At 32.1% G+C, this 23499-nt stretch overlaps 1 protein-coding gene across 3 annotated transcripts; it reads right to left on the bottom strand.

Annotated features, from left to right (window-relative positions):
- Positions 1-2991: 2991 nt before the first annotated feature.
- LOC139520781 (uncharacterized) lies at positions 2992-23205 on the bottom strand. 3 transcript variants are annotated; one of them, XM_071313716.1, is made up of 7 exons: positions 23025-23205; positions 17603-18764; positions 12815-12856; positions 8723-8981; positions 7436-7646; positions 5649-5834; positions 2992-3637 (listed from the first exon to the last, which is right to left on the bottom strand). In XM_071313716.1, the coding sequence occupies exons 1-7, from the start codon at positions 23046-23048 to the stop codon at positions 3353-3355; spliced, it is 2169 nt and encodes a 722-aa protein (XP_071169817.1). In that variant the 5' UTR covers positions 23049-23205; the 3' UTR covers positions 2992-3352. The 3 variants fall into 3 exon arrangements, with proteins under 3 accessions (XP_071169817.1, XP_071169818.1, XP_071169819.1); XM_071313717.1 differs by lacking the exon at positions 12815-12856 and adding an exon at positions 13850-13891 and having other exon boundaries at positions 23025-23150; XM_071313718.1 differs by lacking the exon at positions 12815-12856 and having other exon boundaries at positions 23025-23150.
- Positions 23206-23499: the final 294 nt, after the last annotated feature.

Here is a 23499-nt window from a genome sequence, read left to right as displayed (position 1 = left end):
CTTACTGATGTTTAGTTACATTACGACGTTTATCTCTGATTTATATACTGGTTAATACCAATTTAGATACAAATTAGTGTCATTCATGACAACCTAAACAGAATCAACATGATATATGCGACCATTCTTGGATGAAATCAAAAGGTATAGATTATAACATGCCCTTTTCTATATTAGCCCTGGTATCATCCCGAGACTCCCATATCGGCCTCGAGGCTTTAGCCGAAGGCCGATATGGGTCGAGGGATGATACCAGGGCAAATATGGAAAAAACATGTTATAATCTTTAAGCTATTTATCACATATTTAAGTGTTGCAGAAAAGAGGGAAAAAAAGTTCAATTATAACAATTTAATGAAACATAACAGGTAAATCTTAAAAATTTATCCGTATCCGTAACAAATATGTGATAAGATATAAATAACACATAGCTGAGAGGGTGATAGAGCAGATTGGGACCCGAGAAAACATTGTCAACCGCGGCGAAGCCAAGGTTGACAATGTTTTTTCGAGGGATACCGATCTGCTCTATCATCTTCTCAGCTATGCGATATTTGATTTATTATAATGAATGTCCTATCATCATTTTCTTTAACATATGAGTTTTATTATAAAGTCTTTTCTATGTAGTCACGTACTTGACAGCGTAACGGGTATTTGAAAAATCATCAGAAGTGAAGTAAATAGACAATAGTAGTGCATTGACTTGACATATAAACGATACAAGGATTAGGCCCGACACGGGAAAAAAGCTCTGCTATCAAGAAAAAAAATGTTTTTAATTGTTGTTATTTTGTTATTGTTATTTATTTTATTTAAATTTTGGGTAAATACCCCTTTCAAAAGGCCTCATATCTGGCTGAGAAATATACATCACAATGAACATCACCAGTTGAAACCCATCGATGGTGAACGAATGCGTTTAATATCAACAATAAGCATAACACACAATGATTTATAGGTTTTAAAGCAAACATATTAACAAGTGAAATACGTTTTTCCAACAATTGTAAAAGAAATAAGTTTGAGTCGTTCCACGCTTCGTTGTATAGTAAATTAGAACTTTAAGCATTGTCTATAAAATAACTTGATGTATATTCAATTCATTGTCGTTTAAACTGCCGATTTTTGATTGGTCTAGCCGAGAGGGTGACATTCCAAAAAATTGTCACCCGCTCAGCCATGTGATAGAGTAAATTAACACCTTCGTATTAGGCAATCAAAATATGGCATTTTAACATGATGTATAATAATACTTTAATATTACACTTTGTTATATCAGTTTTCAATATTCATGGCCTAAATTCATTGTCCATGTCAGTGTTTCGGTATATATTATGTTTCATTGCTCATGTGTTGTTTCCGTATATTTTAGCCACTCATCTTGAGCCTACCCATTTGATCCGATAACACCCCATACAGCAATAAAATTATACTTTTATTGCCATTCATAACTCTTAACAGACCAATTAACAGACCGGGTTTTATACATCCGACCCATTAACAGACCAGGTTTTAAATAAAGATTGATTTATGTCACCAAAATACAGATTTTTGTGTAGATTTTTCACACAATGATATCAATTTGGTTGACAAACATAATGCCTGTCTTTGTTCGATGTTCAAAATATCGCATGCAAGTAAATTCAACCAACGTGTCTTTTTGTGTACATTTTGTGTGTGTAAAATGTGTATAAATTTATTGATGAGTAACACGCCTTTTCATTTTATAGATCGTACATCGAAGCTAGAAAAATAATAATTACACCACTGGATTCAGTACATTGAATTGTTTTGTTAGACATGAATAATTTTTATGATAAACATATATTTAAAAAGTTATACAATGAAACATGCAGAATTTCCAATGATTTCCTCGATAACACCTGATTAACAGACTTTAGCCAACCCGATTAACAGACCCACCGCCGATATAGCCACATACTCAATATAGATTAACCGACCAATCTCTCGGTTAGCCGAGTGTCGGCCGTGATCATAGGACTAGTAGTTAATTTTTAAATCACAGAGTGCCGTTAGGTTGCGTTTGTATTATGCAATTTATCGATTAAATATAATAAAAATAACCGATAAAATCAAGTAAATTAAGAAGACAGACATCTATTATTATAAAAATAGCCCATATATAACAATGTCGACCAATTTATTTTTGACTCAGATTTTGAATAGTAACGACCTTCGTGTTTATTTAATGTAAAGTTGCAGTGGTGTCATTTTTATTTGTATAGCATGGATTCAATCTAACAACGAGGAATACTTAGAATAACCCATTTGGATAGCAATTGAATGCTTCTTTTTGTGTGTAAAAGCCAAGCGTTCCAGTGAGTGTTGCATTGTCGTTTGTTTTTGTTGCACTTCAGTGTTTCTGTTGTTTCGTTGTTTTTCTCTCATTGTTGATGTGTTTCCATCAGTTTTAGTTTGTTACCCGGATTTGTTTTCTCTCAATCGAATTATGAATTTCGAACAGCGGTATACTACTCTTGTCTTTTTTATCACTGCGTTCAACCAGCTTTCGTTTGAATTGGTTCTAAAACACAAACTACCGCTGTCTAGATACACAACACAAACTACCGCTGTCTAGATACACAACACAAACTACCGCTGTCTAGATACACAACACAAACTACCGCTGTCTAGATACACAAAGGTGAAGGATACCAAAGGGATGTTCAAACTCATAAGACGAAAACAAACTGACAATGTCATGTAAAAAAGTTCAACCGAAAAACGTCGAAAAGAGAAAACAGTACACAAGAAATAACATACAAAACTAACGATTGAGCGGATGATTCCCACATAAATCGGTGGTGATCTCGGGTTCTCCCGAATGGTATTCAGATCTTGCTCTACGTGTTACACCTGTCATATTGTCCATGTGAAAACATTTGAATATGATTCACTCTATATGTTTGGTCAGATAGAGGTGAACATTTAAAAAAAAGATGAAATAAAAAAAAAATGAAAGAATTGTTTTATTTTCGCAAAATATTTATTCAGTTGAATGAAATAGTTAAATTGGGTGAAATGATAATGAAGAAACATTAAAATATGTATAAATGCATATTGTAAATACAGTGTATCACAGAAATGCTTTGTTCCCTAGTCAAATCACATAGAAGGCAAAGTTATGAACAGTATTCAGTGATAATTCTCTTGTTCGGGTCAAGTCAACAATTCTTCAAGTTCATGTCAGTTCTTCCAAGTAGAACGTGCCAGCGCATCATTATCAAATAAACTAATCCAAATTTCAGGTTGACATAAAAATAAATATATATGGTATCATCATTCTGTATCATCCTTTGAAAATTATTGAACAAAAAGCTATTGTGTGCTACGTTATCACAACTGCTTTGCAAACACAATGCCCACCGTAGCCTTCTGTTAATCCAGGCCAAATGAAAGTTTGAATTCCATCGGAAGTAGAATTTGATGAGTGAAACCTTGTGTGTATATCCGGGTTGAACTTGCGAGAGTCATACTGAATTACATATGGCGGATTTTGAACTGTTAGTCCCCATGCGACACGAACACTAGCAGTAATATATTTCTGTAAGCCAATACAGTCTTTGAGACATGGGTAGTCAAACAGCGTGGCATAAATTTGTCTGCAGACGTCCTACAATGGTACAAACAATAACTGTATGTTACGAAAAAATGATTTTACATTTTTGATGTCGAGGTTAATTACTGCGATTAAGAACTTGCAGTACTAGAATTATAAGGGATATGATGGATAAATAAACTCATCATAGATGCCAGGACTAAATTTTGTATATACGCCAGACGCGCGTTTCATATCATAAAAAACATATCATAAGAAAATTACTCCTAAAAACACTGTGTAAGGATTTGCTACAAACTGTGCAATTAGTATGGACCCCCTTAAGAAACTATCAAATAAAGCAATCTACAGAAAGAAAAAATCAAACTCAATCTAAATATTGAAAATGTTGGAAAGAAAGTAATAAATGTTGTTCACGTGTATACAAGAAATGGGTCTTTATAAGTAACCGCAACTGGTTTTATCTTTTCACATTTACAAAAAAATGTAATTGTCTCTGGCTATAAATTAACAAAATTATAACAATACAATAATACCCAAAGCAAAACAATCAGCATCTGCAAGATATGAACATATTAACGGTAAAAGAAATTGCTAGGAATTGCAAATAAGGTCGACAAGATTAATGGAGCGGTTAAATATTGGCTGCAACTTGGAAAACAGTCTAGTTTGGATATGGGCCGAAATTTTCATTTGCAACAATCAAGTTTCTAAGGGTATAAAAAATGGAGGCATTTCAGTTAACTTAGATTTTGCGTACGTTGTTACTAATATGCTAATAAGCTTGTTTTATATGCCATTTAGTGCTTCTTTGTTATACATTTGTTTGTTTTATATTGATTGAGATTATAACACAATGTTTATTGCTGTACCCTATTTCAGACATTTATACCTATTATGTCTGTTTGTTTTTTTATCACACGTCTTTGTCAATTTAATAGAATTTGATGCGACTGTCATTCAAGTGAGAGGTTTAGCTAACTTTAAAACCAGGTTTAATCCACCATTTTCTTCATAAGAAAATGCATGTACCACGTCAGGAGTATGACAGTTGTTATCCATTCGTTTGATGTGTTTGACCTTTGATTTTGACATTTTATTAGGGACTTTCCTATTTAAATTTTACTCGGAGTTCAGTATTTTTGTGATTTTACTTTTAGCTAAGTATTTAAATTTCATTGTTGATATTTTCATTTCTGACTAACACCGAAACTACATATTAAAATGTTTTCAATACACTGACATTGTGAAATATGTTCGTTAACTTATATAATTACATATCTTGATTCATGTTGCGTCTTGGACACAACTGATTAAAACTATTTGGATACTGTGCTGCGGTAGAATTTAATTAATTCCTGAAAATTCAATTTTTTAAATCACAGAATATTCCAGGGTTGACATGTTAAACAAGTTTGAAAACTCTCTCTTGCTGTATGTTTTCTATAGAATCAAACACAACTGACACAACTGATTAAAACTATTTGGATACTGTGCTGCGGTAGAATTTAATTAATTCCTGAAAATTCAATTTTTTAAATCACAGAATATTCCAGGGTTGACATGTTAAACAAGTTTGAAAACTCTCTCTTGCTGTATGTTTTCTATAGAATCAAACGCCTTTTATATCTTAGCTATAGATAAGTAGTAGGATCATTAATGTGTTTGTTTAGTCATACACTTGAAAGACACACGAAAGACACGAGAGGGAGGTCACACAGACTTTGTGGATATTAATTGGGCAATAATCATTTTACGTTTACAAAAAGGTTTTGGTTTCAATATAATGGAATTTGATGCGACTGTCATACAAGTGAGAGGTTTAGCTAGCTATAAAACCAGATTTAATCCACCATTTTCTATATGAGAAATGCCTGCGTACCATGTCAGGAATATGACAGTTGTTATCTTTTCGTTTGATGTGTTTGAGCTTTTGATTTTGCCATTTGATTAGGGACTTTCCATTTTGAATTTTCCTCGAAGTTCACTGTTTGTGATTTACTTTTTCCGCTACCAAGTTTAGAAACAAACATTTCAGATTCACCACATTCCTATAATATATTACCTGTGTGACAACTGTAAGATCGTATCGATGTGACGTATGTTGGAGGTAGAGATTGAGTTGTGATTCCATTTTCTGCGTGATATCATCAACAGTGTTCTGACTAGCATCGGGATGAGGAAGATTTAAAACATGGCGTAGTTTTCCTTTAATTTCATGAAGCATTTGTTGAGTGTCACGAAATGAAAGCTAGAATAAATAGGAAATTCTATAAATCTTTGGCGTCAAATACAAAATTATATAATCTAAGATATAATTGAGAATGAAAATTGCTTTAAGTTATTACCGTATAGCGGGTTATTTTCGTGGGTGTAAAATAAGCGAAAATTTACACCCCGCGAAAATAACCCGCTATACGGTATAATCCCTCAAAATGCAATATAATAATTTTTGTTTATTATAGTACCATTTTTCACTTCCGTCTCTGGGATTGATTGATTGATTGATTGTTGGTTGCTTAACGTCCAGTGGCAAATATTTCATGCATATTCATGACGAGAACAAGTTCACAATCACAAGGTAGGTCTTGTCACAATAGAGGTCATCTGGGATGATGGTCGGGGAAATTTGGACTGCCACTGGAAAATGAGGGTATATTAAATAGGGACAGAAATTTTGCCTTGCAACAGGCCACCTACGGACCCCTCAAAGAGTTGTTGCAAGGGTTCTTAACGTGCAAAGAGCGTGGCACTCTCTTTACACGAGCCATCGGATTTATCCGTCTCTGGGATATTTCTAATGCATAGAGACTAGTGTGCCACAAAACAGATTAACATTTTCTGGACACTCTTTTATGCAGTGGGACCCCAATTAAGTGACGAAGTTTCAATTATTTCAAACGGGAACACTAAAACTCATATCTTTTAGACACAGAGTAGGAAGAGTAATGTTATGAGCCATTGTGTAATCTCGAAAGCAAAAATAAATATGTAAATTCTGAATTACAATTTTTTATTGCATACTGTAGTTGTTAAATTTAAGTATTTTAATACTGCTGTTGTCTCACTGGTAAACATGCCAGATTTCTTTATCATATATCAAAAATGAAAGACAGTTCGTGGTTCTGTTGTGCCGTCTTTTGTTGTTTAACGTGTTCGTTTTTTTTCTGTGGTTAGCATGTCGAAATGTACTTTTGTTTCACGGTTTGTGTATTTCACTGTCCTGAATGTTCTTGCATTTCTTTTTACTGTAATTCTGTCATGTAATGTTGTCATTAAAGTGTTGTATTTAACTTTGCAATAAGAGTGAGAGGTTTGGCTGGCCAACAGGCCATGTTCGGCCAACCATTTTTTCTTAAAATGTCCTGTAACAAGTCAGAACATTAGCATTTGTTATCTTATAGTTCGTTTCTGTGTGTGTTTCAATTGTTGCACTTCAGTGTTTCTGTTGTTTCTTTGTGTTTCCCTCGGTTTTAATTTGTAACCCCATTTGTTTTCTCTCAATCGATTTATGACTTTCGAACAGCGGTATACTTCTGTTTCCTTTATTTAGTTTTGGTCTTAATTTGAAAGTTGTTCTTATATATCTGAAATGAAATTTGTGATTACAAAATGTTTGAACAATGTAAAGATAAAACAGAGATGGAACAAGCCTTGACTACATAAAATTGAACATTGCGGGTTCACCTCCGTATCATACTAACAACTGTGAGTTTCACACTGAAAATGTAAAAGTTTTTTACACACCAAAAATATCTTTGCTTCATAATTCATCACAACTACTTTATATGTTCCATTAGGTAGAATCCTATAGATATTCATAACTTGATTATACTGAATATTCACACGTACCACAACGACAGAAAATAAGATTTTCTCTTTCAGTAACGATAACTCCCCTAGTTCCTCGATACTGTCCAGAGCATCAATTGCGTCCATTCGTGCATCGCTATACAAATTACCATATTGTCTAACTAATTCAGTTGGTCGATTTTCTCCGAGATTTAAATCCTCAAAATGTTGATTATTTGTTGTAAATTGACTCTGCACTTGATCTGCCAATCTAAAAATAGTCAATTATGTTAATTATGAATATATAATTGCTTGATTCCGTGTTGATCGATCTTTATATGGCCGTCTTTTCAAGGCCTTCAAAATATTTTGAATTAGACTGTATATTGTTACTTTTCAATACAAAACACTTATTATTTAATTTGAAATGTCATTGTCAAAATATTGGTATAACTTGTTTCTAGTTAATATGTACTTTTGAATGAAAGCTTTACAAAATTGTTGACATCATAAAACATTTAGTGTTTTGGGTCTCTGCCATCTTGAGAACTACGTAGTACTTGATTCTATATAAAAAATCCGTTGTTTTTATTCCAGTACTTAATGCCACAAAATAATTATTTTTAAAAGGAAACATATTTATATTTATATGACTTCATTTATATTCAATATAGTTGATGAGTTTTTCTTTCTCTTTGAAAGGATGATATTTAGAATAATTCAATTTAGACTCTTTTGTTTCGATTTCATGCTAAGTCTCTGTTGGTTCAATTTGAAACATTTTAAATTACGGCTTAATTTTCGTCAAAATTGTAAATGAAAACATATATGGAAAAGTAACGTTTGCTTGTTGAGAGCAGGGAAACTGTTAGTAGTTCCCCCAATAAACTTAATGATACCAACGTTAGCTAACGATTTCAGTCCGCCTGACACTCAAAACAAACTAGCCATTAATTACACTAGGGTCCATAAGACTAAAATCTAAATATCGTATGTAAAAGTTGGAAGTATAATAACCAAAATGAATTAAACAGGACGGTCAAAATCGCAATATCGAATCGAATGTTCGAACGTCAAAATTCGATTAAGAGAAAACAAATTCGGGTAACACATTAAAACTGAGGGAAACACATCATTTATTAGGGGAGAGCAACGAAACAACAGAAACCATGAAGTGCAACAAAAACAAACGGCAATGCAACCCCAAAAAGTTTTAAGGTGTATACAAACCAAACGAACATTGTCTTGGCTGGATCTATATGCAAGTTTTATGACGTCATACAGTAACTTCGGGATTTTAAAATGATAATACAAATATCTCATATTTTGAACATTTTATCAATATACCTATCCGTTAATTCCTGCTCGTGTTCTTGTAATATTTTGATTTCCTGTCTGCTTGTTTCAAGTTCCAATTTTAAATTCTCCACTTCTTTTTCAAGATTTTCCATTTTGTTGTCATGGTGATGAGAATGTCCATTTGTCAAACTATGACCGTTTACATGTGAGAAGCTGTGTCTGATTGGTCGTGAATATCCGTTTGTAGTACCATTTAAGGATTTGGAATTGAACGGAAACGGTCCTGATATAATAGACGGACGAAGACCTACAATAATTTCCAAGATATTATCAAGCATGTAAGCACATATTTTTGAGAAACACACATTGTATAGCATTCAATCGGAACATCATGAAGACAGCATGAACATAGAAGTTCAATCAAATTATTAAATAGTTTTTAACAACTTTTCTGTACTATTGTATATCTTGATTTGGTAAATTGTGTCCGCGGAAGGGCCCTTTTTAACCAAAACTTTAGACAAGAGGTCTTAGATATAGTGATCTACACACAGTGTATTTAAACGATAAAAAAGAACCCTATCCAATAAAAGAAATAACAGGGTTAAACGGGAACTGACCAATAGCAAGGCAGCGTGAACAAAATCACCTGGTACGTGTAAATATGAAAGAGTAAAAGAGTAAAAATAACAAATAGGCAAATAAACAAACTATGCAAGTTTGCACCGAATGACATTTGATACAGCTGGACAAATCGATCCACGTTGAATCACCATTTTGTTGGAGGATTAGTAAGTTTCATGTTGCATCATAATTATTACAGAATGGACGAAAAACACGATGCTGTCGAAGACATGTATAGCATAATTAAATCCAGAACATCTTATTGTCAACGACACGTTTTTCGAATATCATGATGATGTAATTTCTGGGTAAATTTGACCCACATCAAACACACAGTAACATTATCTTGTCTTTTGTATAAAGTCACCATATACCAGAAATCTAATTTAATACATTTCGATCTAAGTGAGTTAATTCATTGCAATTTTTAGAACACCACAAGTAATGATGCCATCCTGTTATAATTGACCATATGATAAATTCCAAATACAATTATGACATGTCCCTTCACTAATATTTCAGCAATCAAGATTATGACCGTCTTTAAGATCTAGAGCTATGATGAATTAAAGTTATGCTTCACTATATGTAACTTTGATGGCCTTAAGCGGAGTTATGATTTGAGCAGTATTTTAGTATACGTATATAAGGTGACCTTTAGTTAGATGTCAATGTCATTGATGGCATGGTGTCATTGAATATGATCAAAATGATATCCGATGTACTGATATCGTATTGTGTCTATCACAATATCCTGATTTCATTATTTGAAATTAAACGATTTTGTCTTTTTCTACAACAATAATCAAAACCACAAGGCAGATATTTACATGCTTCTTTTTTTAAAGTTGCATATGATAACGAAGATATATACAAAAGTATGATAATTATATATGATTAACATACCTTATTTAGAAAATAAAACAATTTAAAGATATGATATTGCTTTTGAAAATGCAATTTCTATGTTTTTAAAATGCATTGTTTCATGGTAAATAATTTTATGACTAAGAATGATTTGCGAATGTGATTTAGCATAATAATTCGTTATACGCAACTCACCAACACACATTAGTTCATACAACATACATGTATACATCATACTGAATAAGCACTTCATATACATTTTGATATATATATAGATTTTACATTCGTAACAAGCTATCCATATGTAAAGTAAACATTGTAAGAGACATTTTACCACCTTAAAATCAAAGTATTTGGTTCATTCCAAAATCCAAATCATAGAAACATCGATAGATATTACTTTCGATAAGGGTTCGCTTTTGTTTTCATATTCCATCGTGCTACCTTTAATTTGACCTAAGTTCGGTATTTCATATTTCTTAAAGCAGTATAGAAATCTGAGTATGTATAAATACGTACAACTAAAATATTAACATTCTGCTCTTTAGTCGGGTTGATGTCATTTTGACACATTTCCTGTTTCCATTCTCTATTCGATGTACTTCGTACAGTTTAGCATGCAATGTTTACTATGAAATGTATGTGGGGTTTTTTTTCGTTCTTGATTTAGGTACAGGAATGTGTTGAGGCAAACATTATTTCAATTATTTTTTTTAAATGTTTTCGTCAGATTACCAGAAGTTTTGACGGATTATTTTTTAATAGTAGCACTAACCGCAATTCAAATCAGGCACCGTGACTGGTTTGCTTTTAAGACAAATATTCATTTGACATAGTCATTGTCTAGAACATATTTGTTTTGCAAAGGTCTTGTAATCTAAGACTAGATTTTAGTCCTAAGTGTGATATGAATCAGTGTGAAAAAAATCTTAACTATATATGCATTTGGCTAATTTAGTATTAGACCTTTTCAACATCTCTCGACACCTACAGTTGAGAACGACTACGACAGGTAAAATATGAAGGGTCGTCTCAAAAAAAAAAAAAAAAATGAGGTCATTATTGATTTTATTGCTTTCAATCATTGACAATGATACAGCTTTCCTACAGAGTCCAAATGACATGTTTTTTTTTTATTTATTATAAAGAAAATGATATACTTTAAGTCACATTTCATCTTTTAGACGTTTAGCTTCTAGCTGTCCTGGTTGAATTTGGAAAACAAAAAGAACAAATCATGTTTTATTTTAGTTGATATTTAATTAAACAATGATTATGTCGGTTGACAAGGGCGGCACATGTCTGTTAGTTTTGGCCTTTGGTGCCTCCATAATGTACTTTTACTTTGTGTCATTTCAATTCACCAATTGGGTGTTCCACTTGAATTCTGTGTTCACCAATCACTGCTTTAATGTTGTAACATTGAAACGAGGGGTCAATTATATTTTTTTTCTCAAAATTCATCAAGGAAAAACTTTACCTCGAACAAGATATCTTGAAGCGGAGGAGACCATCGTTGATAAAAAAAACGTGATATTTTCCTTCGACCTAAAAATTGAATATGTAATTATGTAAAAATTGAATATGTACATCAACTAAGGTGAAGATCGGTAGAAAAACACAAAGTTGGTTGTGTTCACAAGTGTGATACGGACGGACGGTCCAGTATTCTTTTTCATTTTTGAAAAAAATCATAAAAGCTTTTACACCAACAAATTAAATCGTTATTGGCATGCGGCAAATATTTGGCGAAAGACTCACATAATCACAAAAGTGAAGAGAAAATGGGTAAGGATTCTGAATGATTGGAATGTCGTGCAAATACATACGAAATAAGAATATTATATGACAGAGACATATGTATGGTGGTCGGATGCGGACGTTTCCCCTTTTCGTGTTTTCGGGGAAATCCAGAAATCGAGAAAGCGAAATCGACAAATTGAAAAATCGGGAAATCGAGAAATCAAGAAATTGGGAAATCGAGAAATAGAAAAAGCAAAAATGCAAAATCGAGAGTTCATTTCGCGTTTTCGTGTTCTCTCTTTCTTGTTTTGCCGTTTTTACTTTCTTGATTTCTCAATTTCTCGATTTCCCAATCTTATCTATTTCCCAATTTCTCGATTTCCCTTTTTCTCGATTTCCTGATTTCCCGATTTCTCAATTTTGCTTTCTCGATTTCTCGAATTCCCAATTTCGCGTTTGCAAAATGAAAGGAGAAGTCACGAAAACGCGAAAAGGTGAAATAAATGGCCGCATCCGGCCACCATACATATATTTATTTATTTATTTGGTTGATCTATTTTCTTAAACTATATAGTCAAATCAGTATAAAACCGCCAATCCAATATGTTACGTAATGGTAATCATGATGGTTTTTGTCTTTGAGACGACCCATCCATTTTACCTGTAAACTGTAGGTGTCATTAGTCGATGTCGAGAGATGTTGAAAAGGTCTATTAGTCACTATAATTGTATATATTAGTTCCCAATACATACATTATTTATATACATTTTATGTGCAACCATATATAAACAAGATCACCAAAGCTTATATATATATATTAGAAATAATTATATGTATGTATTAAAGCAATTTGTTAATAAATATTGGATTAATTATCATAACAAAACCGTGTTTTGACAACTGACCTTTTTTGTCTGTTCGTAAAAATCCTCTACCCGTACTGCCGCCTAACACATGTATATAAATATTTTAATGATATGCAGTTACATGTCCACAATATTTATGTATTCATATGAAATTTAATTAAGATTTGATAACTTTGAAAGACTCACATAATCACAAAAGTGAAGAGAAAATGGGTAAGGATTCTGAATGATTGGAATGTCGTGCAAATACATACGAAATAAGAATATTATATGACAGAGACATATGTATGGTGGTCGGATGCGGACGTTTCCCCTTTTCGTGTTTTCGGGGAAATCCAGAAATCGAGAAAGCGAAATCGACAAATTGAAAAATCGGGAAATCGAGAAATCAAGAAATTGGGAAATCGAGAAATAGAAAAAGCAAAAATGCAAAATCGAGAGTTCATTTCGCGTTTTCGTGTTCTCTCTTTCTTGTTTTGCCGTTTTTACTTTCTTGATTTCTCAATTTCTCGATTTCCCAATCTTATCTATTTCCCAATTTCTCGATTTCCCTTTTTCTCGATTTCCTGATTTCCCGATTTCTCAATTTTGCTTTCTCGATTTCTCGAATTCCCAATTTCGCGTTTGCAAAATGAAAGGAGAAGTCACGAAAACGCGAAAAGGTGAAATAAATGGCCGCATCCGGCCACCATACATATATTTATTTATTTATTTGGTTGATCTATTTTCTTAAACTATATAGTCAAATCAGTATAAAACCGCCAATCCAATATGTTACGTAATGGTAATCATGATGGTTTTTGTCTTTGAGACGACCCATCCATTTTACCTGTAAACTGTAGGTGTCATTAGTCGATGTCGAGAGATGTTGAAAAGGTCTATTAGTCACTATAATTGTATATATTAGTTCCCAATACATACATTATTTATATACATTTTATGTGCAACCATATATAAACAAGATCACCAAAGCTTATATATATATATTAGAAATAATTATATGTATGTATTAAAGCAATTTGTTAATAAATATTGGATTAATTATCATAACAAAACCGTGTTTTGACAACTGACCTTTTTTGTCTGTTCGTAAAAATCCTCTACCCGTACTGCCGCCTAACACATGTATATAAATATTTTAATGATATGCAGTTACATGTCCACAATATTTATGTATTCATATGAAATTTAATTAAGATTTGATAACTTTGAAGTACTCATAAGTTTTTTGGATTCATCGTAATATAACATCCTGTGTGAGACCGTGATTCCATTGCGCCTCAAGTTAAGCTGAGTCTATAATTCTGCAATTGAGTCCGTTTCTCCGGTTTGGGGTTAGAGCAAAGACTTATCGGGGTCGGAGTCGGAATAATGTGTTTGCATAGTTTGTGATATGTTTTCCTGCAAACTGGTAGCAGTTTTGGCCTAACAGGTTGGGCGTCTGGCTCGTGTCGGTCTAGTGAAAAGCAGGGTATTATTCCCATCTCATTTAGATGTTTTGTCTTTATATCCATGTAATATTTGCCCCTGGACGTAAAGTATAAATGATGCTAGGTACGAACGATTTAGAAACTTTTATGAAATCATTAAAAGTAAACGTGAGTATGAATGGTATCTTAAAATATTCTGAAATGAAATAAAGTACAACGAAGTCATAGTTATTTCAATCGGATGGCTGGTTTAAATCAAAACGTGCACGTTTTACAAAAAATAATGAGATGATGTACTCTAGTCATAAATGTTCAGTTGGCTATATTACAGCTTCATTAAGCAATCGAATCGTGTTGCCATAGTATGGACAAGGGAGATGGACATAGCATTTTGAATTATTATCTAGAAGATAATTTAGGTAGGAGTATGAAAAAAAATGTTCTAGTGTGTTGATTTAAAATATAGACATTACATGGCCAGAAAGTTCTTTTAAGCCAATATTGAGCAATCTACAGTCAACATGCAGTATACTTATATAGACATAAAATTCCAAAGGAAACCTAGGACACCTTTGTTGGACATGTATAGTTACATTCCTAGCATTGCACGAAGGCTTTAATCTTGCCACTAGAGACAATATTTATATATTTTAAATTGTATTCATCAAATCTACAAAACACAAGAAACACTTTTTTAAAAGGGATATGAGCACCTCATTGTACAGTGATTGCTGGCAAAATGATACTCAATAGATTTCGTGGAATTTTTTATGAAAAAAAAAATAGAACATGAGGCTATGTCTTTGTAGAAAGGGATTTAAACTGACAATAAGAGAAAATAAACCTGTTAACGACCGCACAACAATAACACTTTACACCAAATTATCAAATTCTATCAAATGGAATTTAATAATTACGCTGTTCCTCCTCTCCATATCAAATTAAACTTTTATTACATTATTTGATTATAATATTATTAGCATAGCTGGATTAACATTTATTCAAATAAAATTGTGTACAATATAGTTGAATTGGTGCGAGCAAACCTTTTTTGATAATCCATTACGCAAATTCTTTGGATTAAAGAATAAAAATGAGTTCAGTTTGATATGATATCGAACATTTTATGTTGTTGAATAATAGCAAGACATGATAGAAGATCATAGAAGAATGAAACTGAATTCTAACGTTTTAATAAACAATATCAAAGATATTTACAGTTAGTTTTGATGTGATTTGTCGTTTAAAGACCAACTATACTAAATGGTTTCTTTTAGAAGCAGTAATAACTGAATAAAGTTGTGTTCTGAAAACAAAGCAAAGAAGCTCTCGTAAGCAGATTGGTGTAAAGATGACCTTAAGGTGGTGTATATTTAATCTTTGTAAGAATATTTGACCTTGACCTCCGAAGTTTCCTCTAATTTTCCATAGGTATATATATGTACTAAATATGGTTGCAATCCTTTATTGAAGTTTTCGATTCAGAATGCAGCAACAAATTTTCTGCCAAATTTTAGTCTATTTGTAGTAACTATCAACTTGAGCACAGTGACCTCAAATCATCAGGATTCTTTTTATCATTATTCGTGACCGTATATATCCTTATGCTTGCAAATTGATGTGTAGTATTTATTAAGCTAGCTTCCAGAAATATAAATGACTAATAGACGGACTGACGGACGTGCTAGAAATATACAAATCCTGCTTCTTCTATTCGTAGCGTGGGGTCACGTGTGATAATGAATGTGAAGGAGCATACTTTTATTCGAGAGGAAACAATCTAAATTTTACTTTGATCGTGTATTTATTGAAAAGGAATAAGAAACAATTAACAATATTGAAAATATGACACATAATCGTGTTATAATGTGAGCCTTTAATGTTCCAATATAATACTGTACGTCAACAGAAACAAACAGGTGAAAGTTTCCTAATACACATTTTATTACTTCCTTAGCTATGTTCAAATTAGTCCGCTGAGAAAATATTTAATTAGTAATTAAATTAAAATTCTAAATCTTTTCAACCTGTTTTACCCTTTAGGATAGAAAGCACTTATATTAGACTTATCACATATAAATCACAAATCGAACAGTTTGCTAAAAGTTTTTTCTGATACTTTTTAATTTCCCAATACATGAAAATGTAATTAAAATTTCAGTTAAAAACAGTTAAATGGTACACACCAATGACTGGTATGGTGTTTATGTATTGGATTTTATGATGAGAAAATTGGTTCCTTTTGATGTGTAGAAAAATCGATACAAAAAAGAAATTGAGGCAATGAACATATAGAAATGTATCAATATGATATGATTTACATAATGTGTCTGAAAATTTTCCAGGCCAGCTGAACTGCACAGATATCTGTCATACTTGAGTAAAAGACTTAAATGGCTGTGCATTGGATATTTAAATATACAGGCAATGCCTTGTTGCACAGAAATTCTGTCTTATTTGACTTGAATGATTTATCTTATGTATGTAGTATTCGGTATTCAACACTTTCTGTTGGTTTTATTTATATTTCCTTCTTTAATCCTGCTCATGCTTCAATCACTATTGAACAAAAGTGCACACGTGAGAAAAGAGTCATTGAACTTGGACAGTCAACTAAGAAACCAGGGTCTTATTTAAGGAACGTGTACAAAGACAGACTAATTTGTCCTTTAATGTACAGCACACATTTCCCTCAGACAGCTTAAGTGTCTGCGAAAGGACGCAATATAAACAATTAAACATGTATAAACAAGGTGCTATTAAATAATTGGAGTTTTGCATTATTTCTCTATGATGATCAGAAAGACCATTACAATGTTTTAGTCTGTTGAATCATCCAACAAAGACCTAGCTAGAGGATTCAGTGAGCAAAAACATTGGCCTCAATATGTCTAATTTGTAGGTATCTCCAAATCACAGCTTGGGTTTAAATTGATATTTAGACATTTTAACACCTGTTATCAAAGTTTTACGCTCGGACAATTTATATCTTTGAGTTTAAAGTAGATAATACGACGTCTTAATCTGGATAAAGACCTATTTGATGGATACTTGATGCTCTTTTGTTAAGGCGATTTAATAAATATCAAATCAGATTGTTCTACGTAAACTTTAAAATAATGATGTGTATTTCCTTCATAGACAACCTCGCAAAATGCGACTTTGTACAGACTTGTAAATTAGAGCGCTTACCGTGAACATAGGTCTATAGCATATGTATATATATATATAGATGCAGATATCTACGTTTTTCTGTTCATTTGATATAAATCGTTTGCCCTTCCCGTGAAGAACTCAATGACATATGTTTTGGTATTCTATTATGCTGATAACTTTTTAAAAAAGACGCAGAAAACGTGGGTATGTTAAACTTAATAAATACCAGAAATAAACTTACCATTTGTTTTAAGAGTAAAAAGCCCATTAAAATTTGAAATTGTTTTCATTCTGTCCATATGCGTAACAGGAGAAACAATATCCTCATCACTAGATGGCGCTTCATCCTCTGTTGGTGCTTCTTCCTCCTCGGCTACTTCCTTCAAAAGTCGAATGATTACTGCGTACCCTTGAGAGAAATGCTGGAGCGTCGTAGACATAAATGCGTCTTCTGGAAGGTTTTCACACGATTTCCTCAGTTCGTTTTCGTGAAACATCGATATTTTATCGTATTCAATCCGTTTCTCTAATATGTGAATGAGTTTTTTTAAATACTGGTTTGTAATTGCAGGTTCGATGATGTTGTATACAGTTCTGTTTTTTATTAGCCGGCTTTCAACTTCATCTCTGCTCAGTTGCATCAATCTTTGATGACTGACCAAAGTCGGTGCTTTGCCAAATGTTATAGAACTTGACATCGGATGTTTAGCTGACAAACTAAGTTCGTCTAATTTTTGCAAGGCAGTTTTGTACTGATTTTCAACTTTTTCAATTTCAAGTTTAAGAGAATCGTGTAAATTCATTAGTGAACCACCAGAACTGTCAACAAGGCCATGTTGTCCCAAATGTTTAAGACATTTGTCCAAAGCCTTTTTCTTCTGTCTCAATTGTTGCCGTAATCCGGGTTCCACAGATGACACCACTCGGAGAATATTCCTGCAGAATGGATAATAAACGTTGGAGTTTTTATCTGTCGACTTCGCTAAAATAGCAAAACATGTAACCATCCTTTTAACTAAAAGATCCGTCCTAATATGTTCTTTTGGAAATTCTTCGTCTATTTTATCAAAAAGTTTTACGTATAGAGCTTCAAGAATTGACAAGCTGTGTGGCATTGAATCATACAAAACTTCGAGTGGCACTTCCGCCAGAATATTTCCCAAAGTCACAGAATTCATTCTTCTAATAAGGGTAGCACATTCATCATATTTTTTTGTTTCAAACAACAGAGCAATTTTCCTCAAGGCGAAGTTTGGTGTTATTTCAGTTGACTCCATTGCCAATGTTTCTTCTGGAAAGGACTGCGCCCATCGGACATTACGCCATATTTTCTGAACTCTTTGTCGAGGTGTCTTCTCTGGGCGTATTCGCTCTGCCATCCTTCCAGATCCAGAACTCTCCGTCTTAAATTGATAAAAAGACATTTTAGAAAAAAAGTTATCAATTCATGTCAAGTTTTCTTGTCAACTTCAACCTTCAAAATACTTCGCCTTAGAATTTTCACATGTACACTTGTTTAAAAGCCGGATCTTCAATATAGTTAATTGTATGTAAAAAATGCTTTCTGTTGACAATCGTTTAATCTTTTTAATAACGTAAAACAATCTCTCTTGTTCGACCAACTCTATAACTGAAATATTAACTTAAACCTATTCAGATTGACGTTAAAAACCAATAAAATAGGAGATGCAATGCTAGATTTCTTTGTTCGACAACTTAAAATTGGTCGTAAGAATCAATAAGGAATTTAAATTATCAATTATGTATGATGTAAAAATTAATAGTTCTGTTAATTTCTAGTCAAAACATGCAATATTGTATTTTAATATGCGTTTTTTTAGTTGTTTATTAAATTATTGAACAAGCTTATTGCATTTTACCATGACTAGTTATTATCATGATAAAGCTGTTTGCAAATTAATGCATATATTTATAAAATGAATATCAGGTCAGATTTATATCTAATTGAATAGCCAAATTAATTTTGTCATGTGCGCATCTAATAGATCGGGTCTCATATATACTGCCGTTACGACGATTATGTTTGTCAGATAATACATGTAATTGTGCTTAAATTAAGGTAGCAACCCTCTCTGGAAAAGTTGTCTTCACAAGAGACAAAATGACGTAGAATTAAACAACTATAGGTTAACGTACGTGCTTCAACAATGAGTAAAACCAATACTGCATAGTAAGCTATGAAATGACAAATGTAAAAAAAAATCTCAACGAGAAAACAAACTGCCAGATTTATATACAAAGCAATGAACGAAAAACCATTATTGTACATATACAGCATCAAACGACAATCTATATCTATAGTGGGATAATCATATATTTTTTTTCATATTTCGAATTCCTTGAGTAAAAGTAAAACAGTTTTTTAATTTTTCCATACTAGTACATTCAACTTAAATAAAGTACGGGTACACAGAAATCTTATCATTTTCCTCTGAAGTGTTTTGTTACAAAGATAAATGTATAAATAGTATTATGAAATGTGATGCAGAAATAGAACTTCATAAATAGTTATGGAATGAGGAAAATAGTACCATGGTATGATAAAGAATAACAGCATGCAGCCAACTCCTTAAATAACTATGTGGAAATTGTATATATGGTATAAAAATTACGAAACACATTTTTGTGAGACTTACTTCGGCCGAACTATCTTCCGTGTCCATAGATCCCATCTCTACACGTAGATATTTTCTAAAAGGTTTTTTAACAATATTCTATACAGTCTTTTTACAGTAATTTGTCAGAGGTGTGAATATAAAGTTTTATCTGGTCATCAGACGTATCTGTAACATACATTTAACGGTTTTCCATAACCACGGGTGGCTCAATTATTTCACATTCATGCCTATACAAGTAACTTTGTTTGGATTAAAAGAATTAAAATTCAATCATGATATTGTTATCACTTAAAGAAGACTTTTTGACTTTAAATAATTATGAAATAGTTTGATCCCACACCGAATTCTTATTCGACATATAGTTTTAATCTAGAGCTGGAAATGGCATGAGTCAGATTTAGGGGCAGAGGTCAAGATTTTTACAAGGTTTAATCATAACGTTTTCTTGACAGTCCCTGCTCTCTTTCCCTTGAAAACTGGTCATGTAATGCAAACTTTATATGTTGCTTCGTATTATAAATGTTAAGATACTGCAATACTACCTTATTTTGTTTTATCAACTATCATTATGTTTCAACAATCCTGCTCGGGTCATAAGTTCACCCGGGTCTCAGGGGTTCAAAAAGTTTAAAAAAAAACACAAACTTCAGCACCATTTAATTTGTATAACCTCTAATTACTTGTAAATTGAAACGATTGAGTAATAAGTAACATTAACGATTTGAAGGAGGTTAAAGTTGTAACTAGATGTATCCCCAGGGCCTATATTGGGTTCAGATTGAAATCTGATAAACGCAATGTTAAGTGGCGTTTAGACTTCGCTACTATACTTAAATGATTCAAATTTTTACAAAAGCCATAAACATGATAAATAAGTGATTTTCAGAATGTAAATAAATTTCCCACATTTCAATAGGTGTGCTTTCACACGGGTATCCTATTAACTTGTTTGTGTCAACTTTAATTGTAACAGTTTATGTATTCGATATCAATAGCAGTGTAAACACAATTATAGTGCTTGTTATTTGTTTTGGGAAATTACAATTTTCTTTTAGCTTTTAAACTTTGTTTAAGACGAAGGAATGGAATACATTATAATTGTAATCCAAATCTTACAAACAGTGAGAAATATTATAATTAAAATATGAAGCTACGGTTATTTCGGATGATGCTTTTAGTACGTCATGACAATGTGATAAAAGGAAATGTACGATACAAATCATTGAGACAGTAACCCAACGTAAAAAGAATCTCAGAACAAATTTATTTCGTACTTTTATAAAATTCAAGAATTTTGGCATTAAGGAGAATAATTGACATAAAAATAAGAGAGACGAACCATAAAATTTTCACAGTCTCCCTATAAATGTCTAATATTGACCGTACGATCGTTTGTTTCTGCATTTCGCTAAATTCTCAAACGAATAAATTGTATTTTTTTTCTAAATATTAAGATAGCATCTCTTTCAGACATTAATTTGATTATATTTACGACCATTTTGAACCCATTTTGATTCACAGTATTTTTTTGTTTTTCAATGATTGGTCTATGAACAATCCTTATTAAGCTGTTTCAAGCAAGCCGATTTGACCACTGAATTTATCTCTTGAAAATGATGTCCAAATCGATGGACCCCACTACACCTCTAAAAAAAAAATAATAGAATATGATATACTGATGAAATGGATAGTTCATCGATTCTGATAATCAACCCTCAAGGTCATTAACCCCAACAATACAAAATTAGTCTTAGCTTCGTGTTCGGTTCTGTCAACTTTGAGCCAGGGTCCCAGGTTAATATGATCACGTCTACAATGCATTATTATAGATTTGATTTTGAATAAATGCATTGACTATTTTTTGTGTCAAACAAGCAGTCCCGAACAATAACTAACCTATTTCACCAAAAGCGTCATCATTTTAATGTACCGCATCTAACCTACAGTAAATTGTTCATATGTATACAATACTGTCGTTCAATTACTGCATAGGTATTCACTAAATTTCAAGCAATACACATTCTTGAAAAGAAAAGACTGAAAGCCTTCTATTTGTCCAATTTAAATGCTATTTTCATAAATGCTGCTTTGGAAATGTGCAGGTTTTTTGTTACTTTTGTCAAGCCTATAGAACAGACCAGGGTTACATGGTCTACTTAATTACTGTAATTACATTGTTATAAACCATACTTTTATGAACTAATATAATAAACAAAAAATCAATTATCACACGAAGTCAAATTCGTTGTCCACATATTTATTTTCTTACCATTTAAAAGACAGAAAATGTGAAAACGAAAACAATAATCTGTTTTTTAAATATTGACTCATTCCTAAGCAGATCATACGCTTATATACTTTCGTCTGGAAGGGTGATAAAGCTTATTAACTTTATAATTCTAGTATTTGTAATAACCGAATAATTGAAGTATATGTAATAAGTAATTTAATTGGTGTCAATTTAAATTATTAGAAGAAAACAATCACGCAACAGTTTAACGATATGAGCAATGGGTCACATATATATCTGGAATGGAACCAGAAATTAATTTTATCAATATTAATTCGAGTAGATAACATAAATAGATAACAAAGGAAATAGTAAAATAATCATGAGGTTATTTGTTTATTCATTAGACAGTCAAATATTTGAATTTTTACTGTTTATACTTTATTTTTGAAAGCAAACATAAAGACAATCAATCGAAATGAAGTATAAGCTTACCTGAAAATGCAACTTCTTTGTTAGTTTGGAAAAAAAGAACTTTTATGAAATCCGTATGTATTTGCACTTTTAACCCAGAAAATATTGAAATTCCATCGATATTGTTCCTTTTTAAACTTTGAATCCCTACTGAATAAGAGAATTTTAATTGGTATTACTCAATGAAGATAAATCTTAAAAGGCTGTCAGTGGAGTAATGGAAAAGAATTAATAAGCAAACATGTTATCATTCTCATCTACTTTATCTAAGATTAAAAGTCTTACTCTAGTCTAATATTAACAAAAGTAAATATGTTTACCTCTGAAGTCGAAAAGGTAGGCATTTTAAGGAATTCCTATGTCGCTAGATACACTAAACATCCTTCAGAATCTCCGATATTAGCCACCGATTTGCCTATTCAGTTCTGACAGTTATGTGAAAATTGAAATTATCTCCCCTTTTTTCACTCAACCGTTTTAAAGTCATTTGACCCTGGTTGTATTGTTTGTTCGTATTTTATCGTACAATAGATCGACAGATATCTGTACATAACATTTAAAACAAATTCCATAATGGAATTATTATGTATGTAAAGAAAAATAAACAAATAAAATGAATGCACATTTTTTGCTCGAATTACCACAAACAAATTGCTTATGAAAATTTAAAAGACGATGTCTCGTTACTTAGAATAAGGAAATATATATATTTATATTTTGAATTTTATTTCAATGACGACGTGGTGATAGGTGTCAAGAATATTTTTCAAAGGCCTGAAAAGGAAATCCATTTAA

Source organism: Mytilus edulis, chromosome 4, assembly GCF_963676685.1.
Source record: "Mytilus edulis chromosome 4, xbMytEdul2.2, whole genome shotgun sequence".
In the NCBI taxonomy this organism is placed as follows: Eukaryota; Metazoa; Mollusca; class Bivalvia; order Mytilida; family Mytilidae; genus Mytilus; species Mytilus edulis.
Note: the sequence above shows the minus strand (reverse complement) of the source record. Positions and strands in the feature narration are given on the sequence as shown.

Excerpts from the sequence above, each read along its gene's own strand:
- LOC139520781 (XM_071313716.1), bottom strand. The coding sequence starts at position 23,048 with ATGCCTACCTTTTCGACTTCAGAG. Across the intron at positions 7,647-8,722 it reads GAGCAGGAATTAACGGATAG|ATTGGCAGATCAAGTGCAGA; the intron begins GTATATTGATAA and ends GACTATTTTTAG. Across the intron at positions 5,835-7,435 it reads TCTTATTTTCTGTCGTTGTG|CTTTCATTTCGTGACACTCA; the intron begins GTACGTGTGAAT and ends TATTTATTCTAG.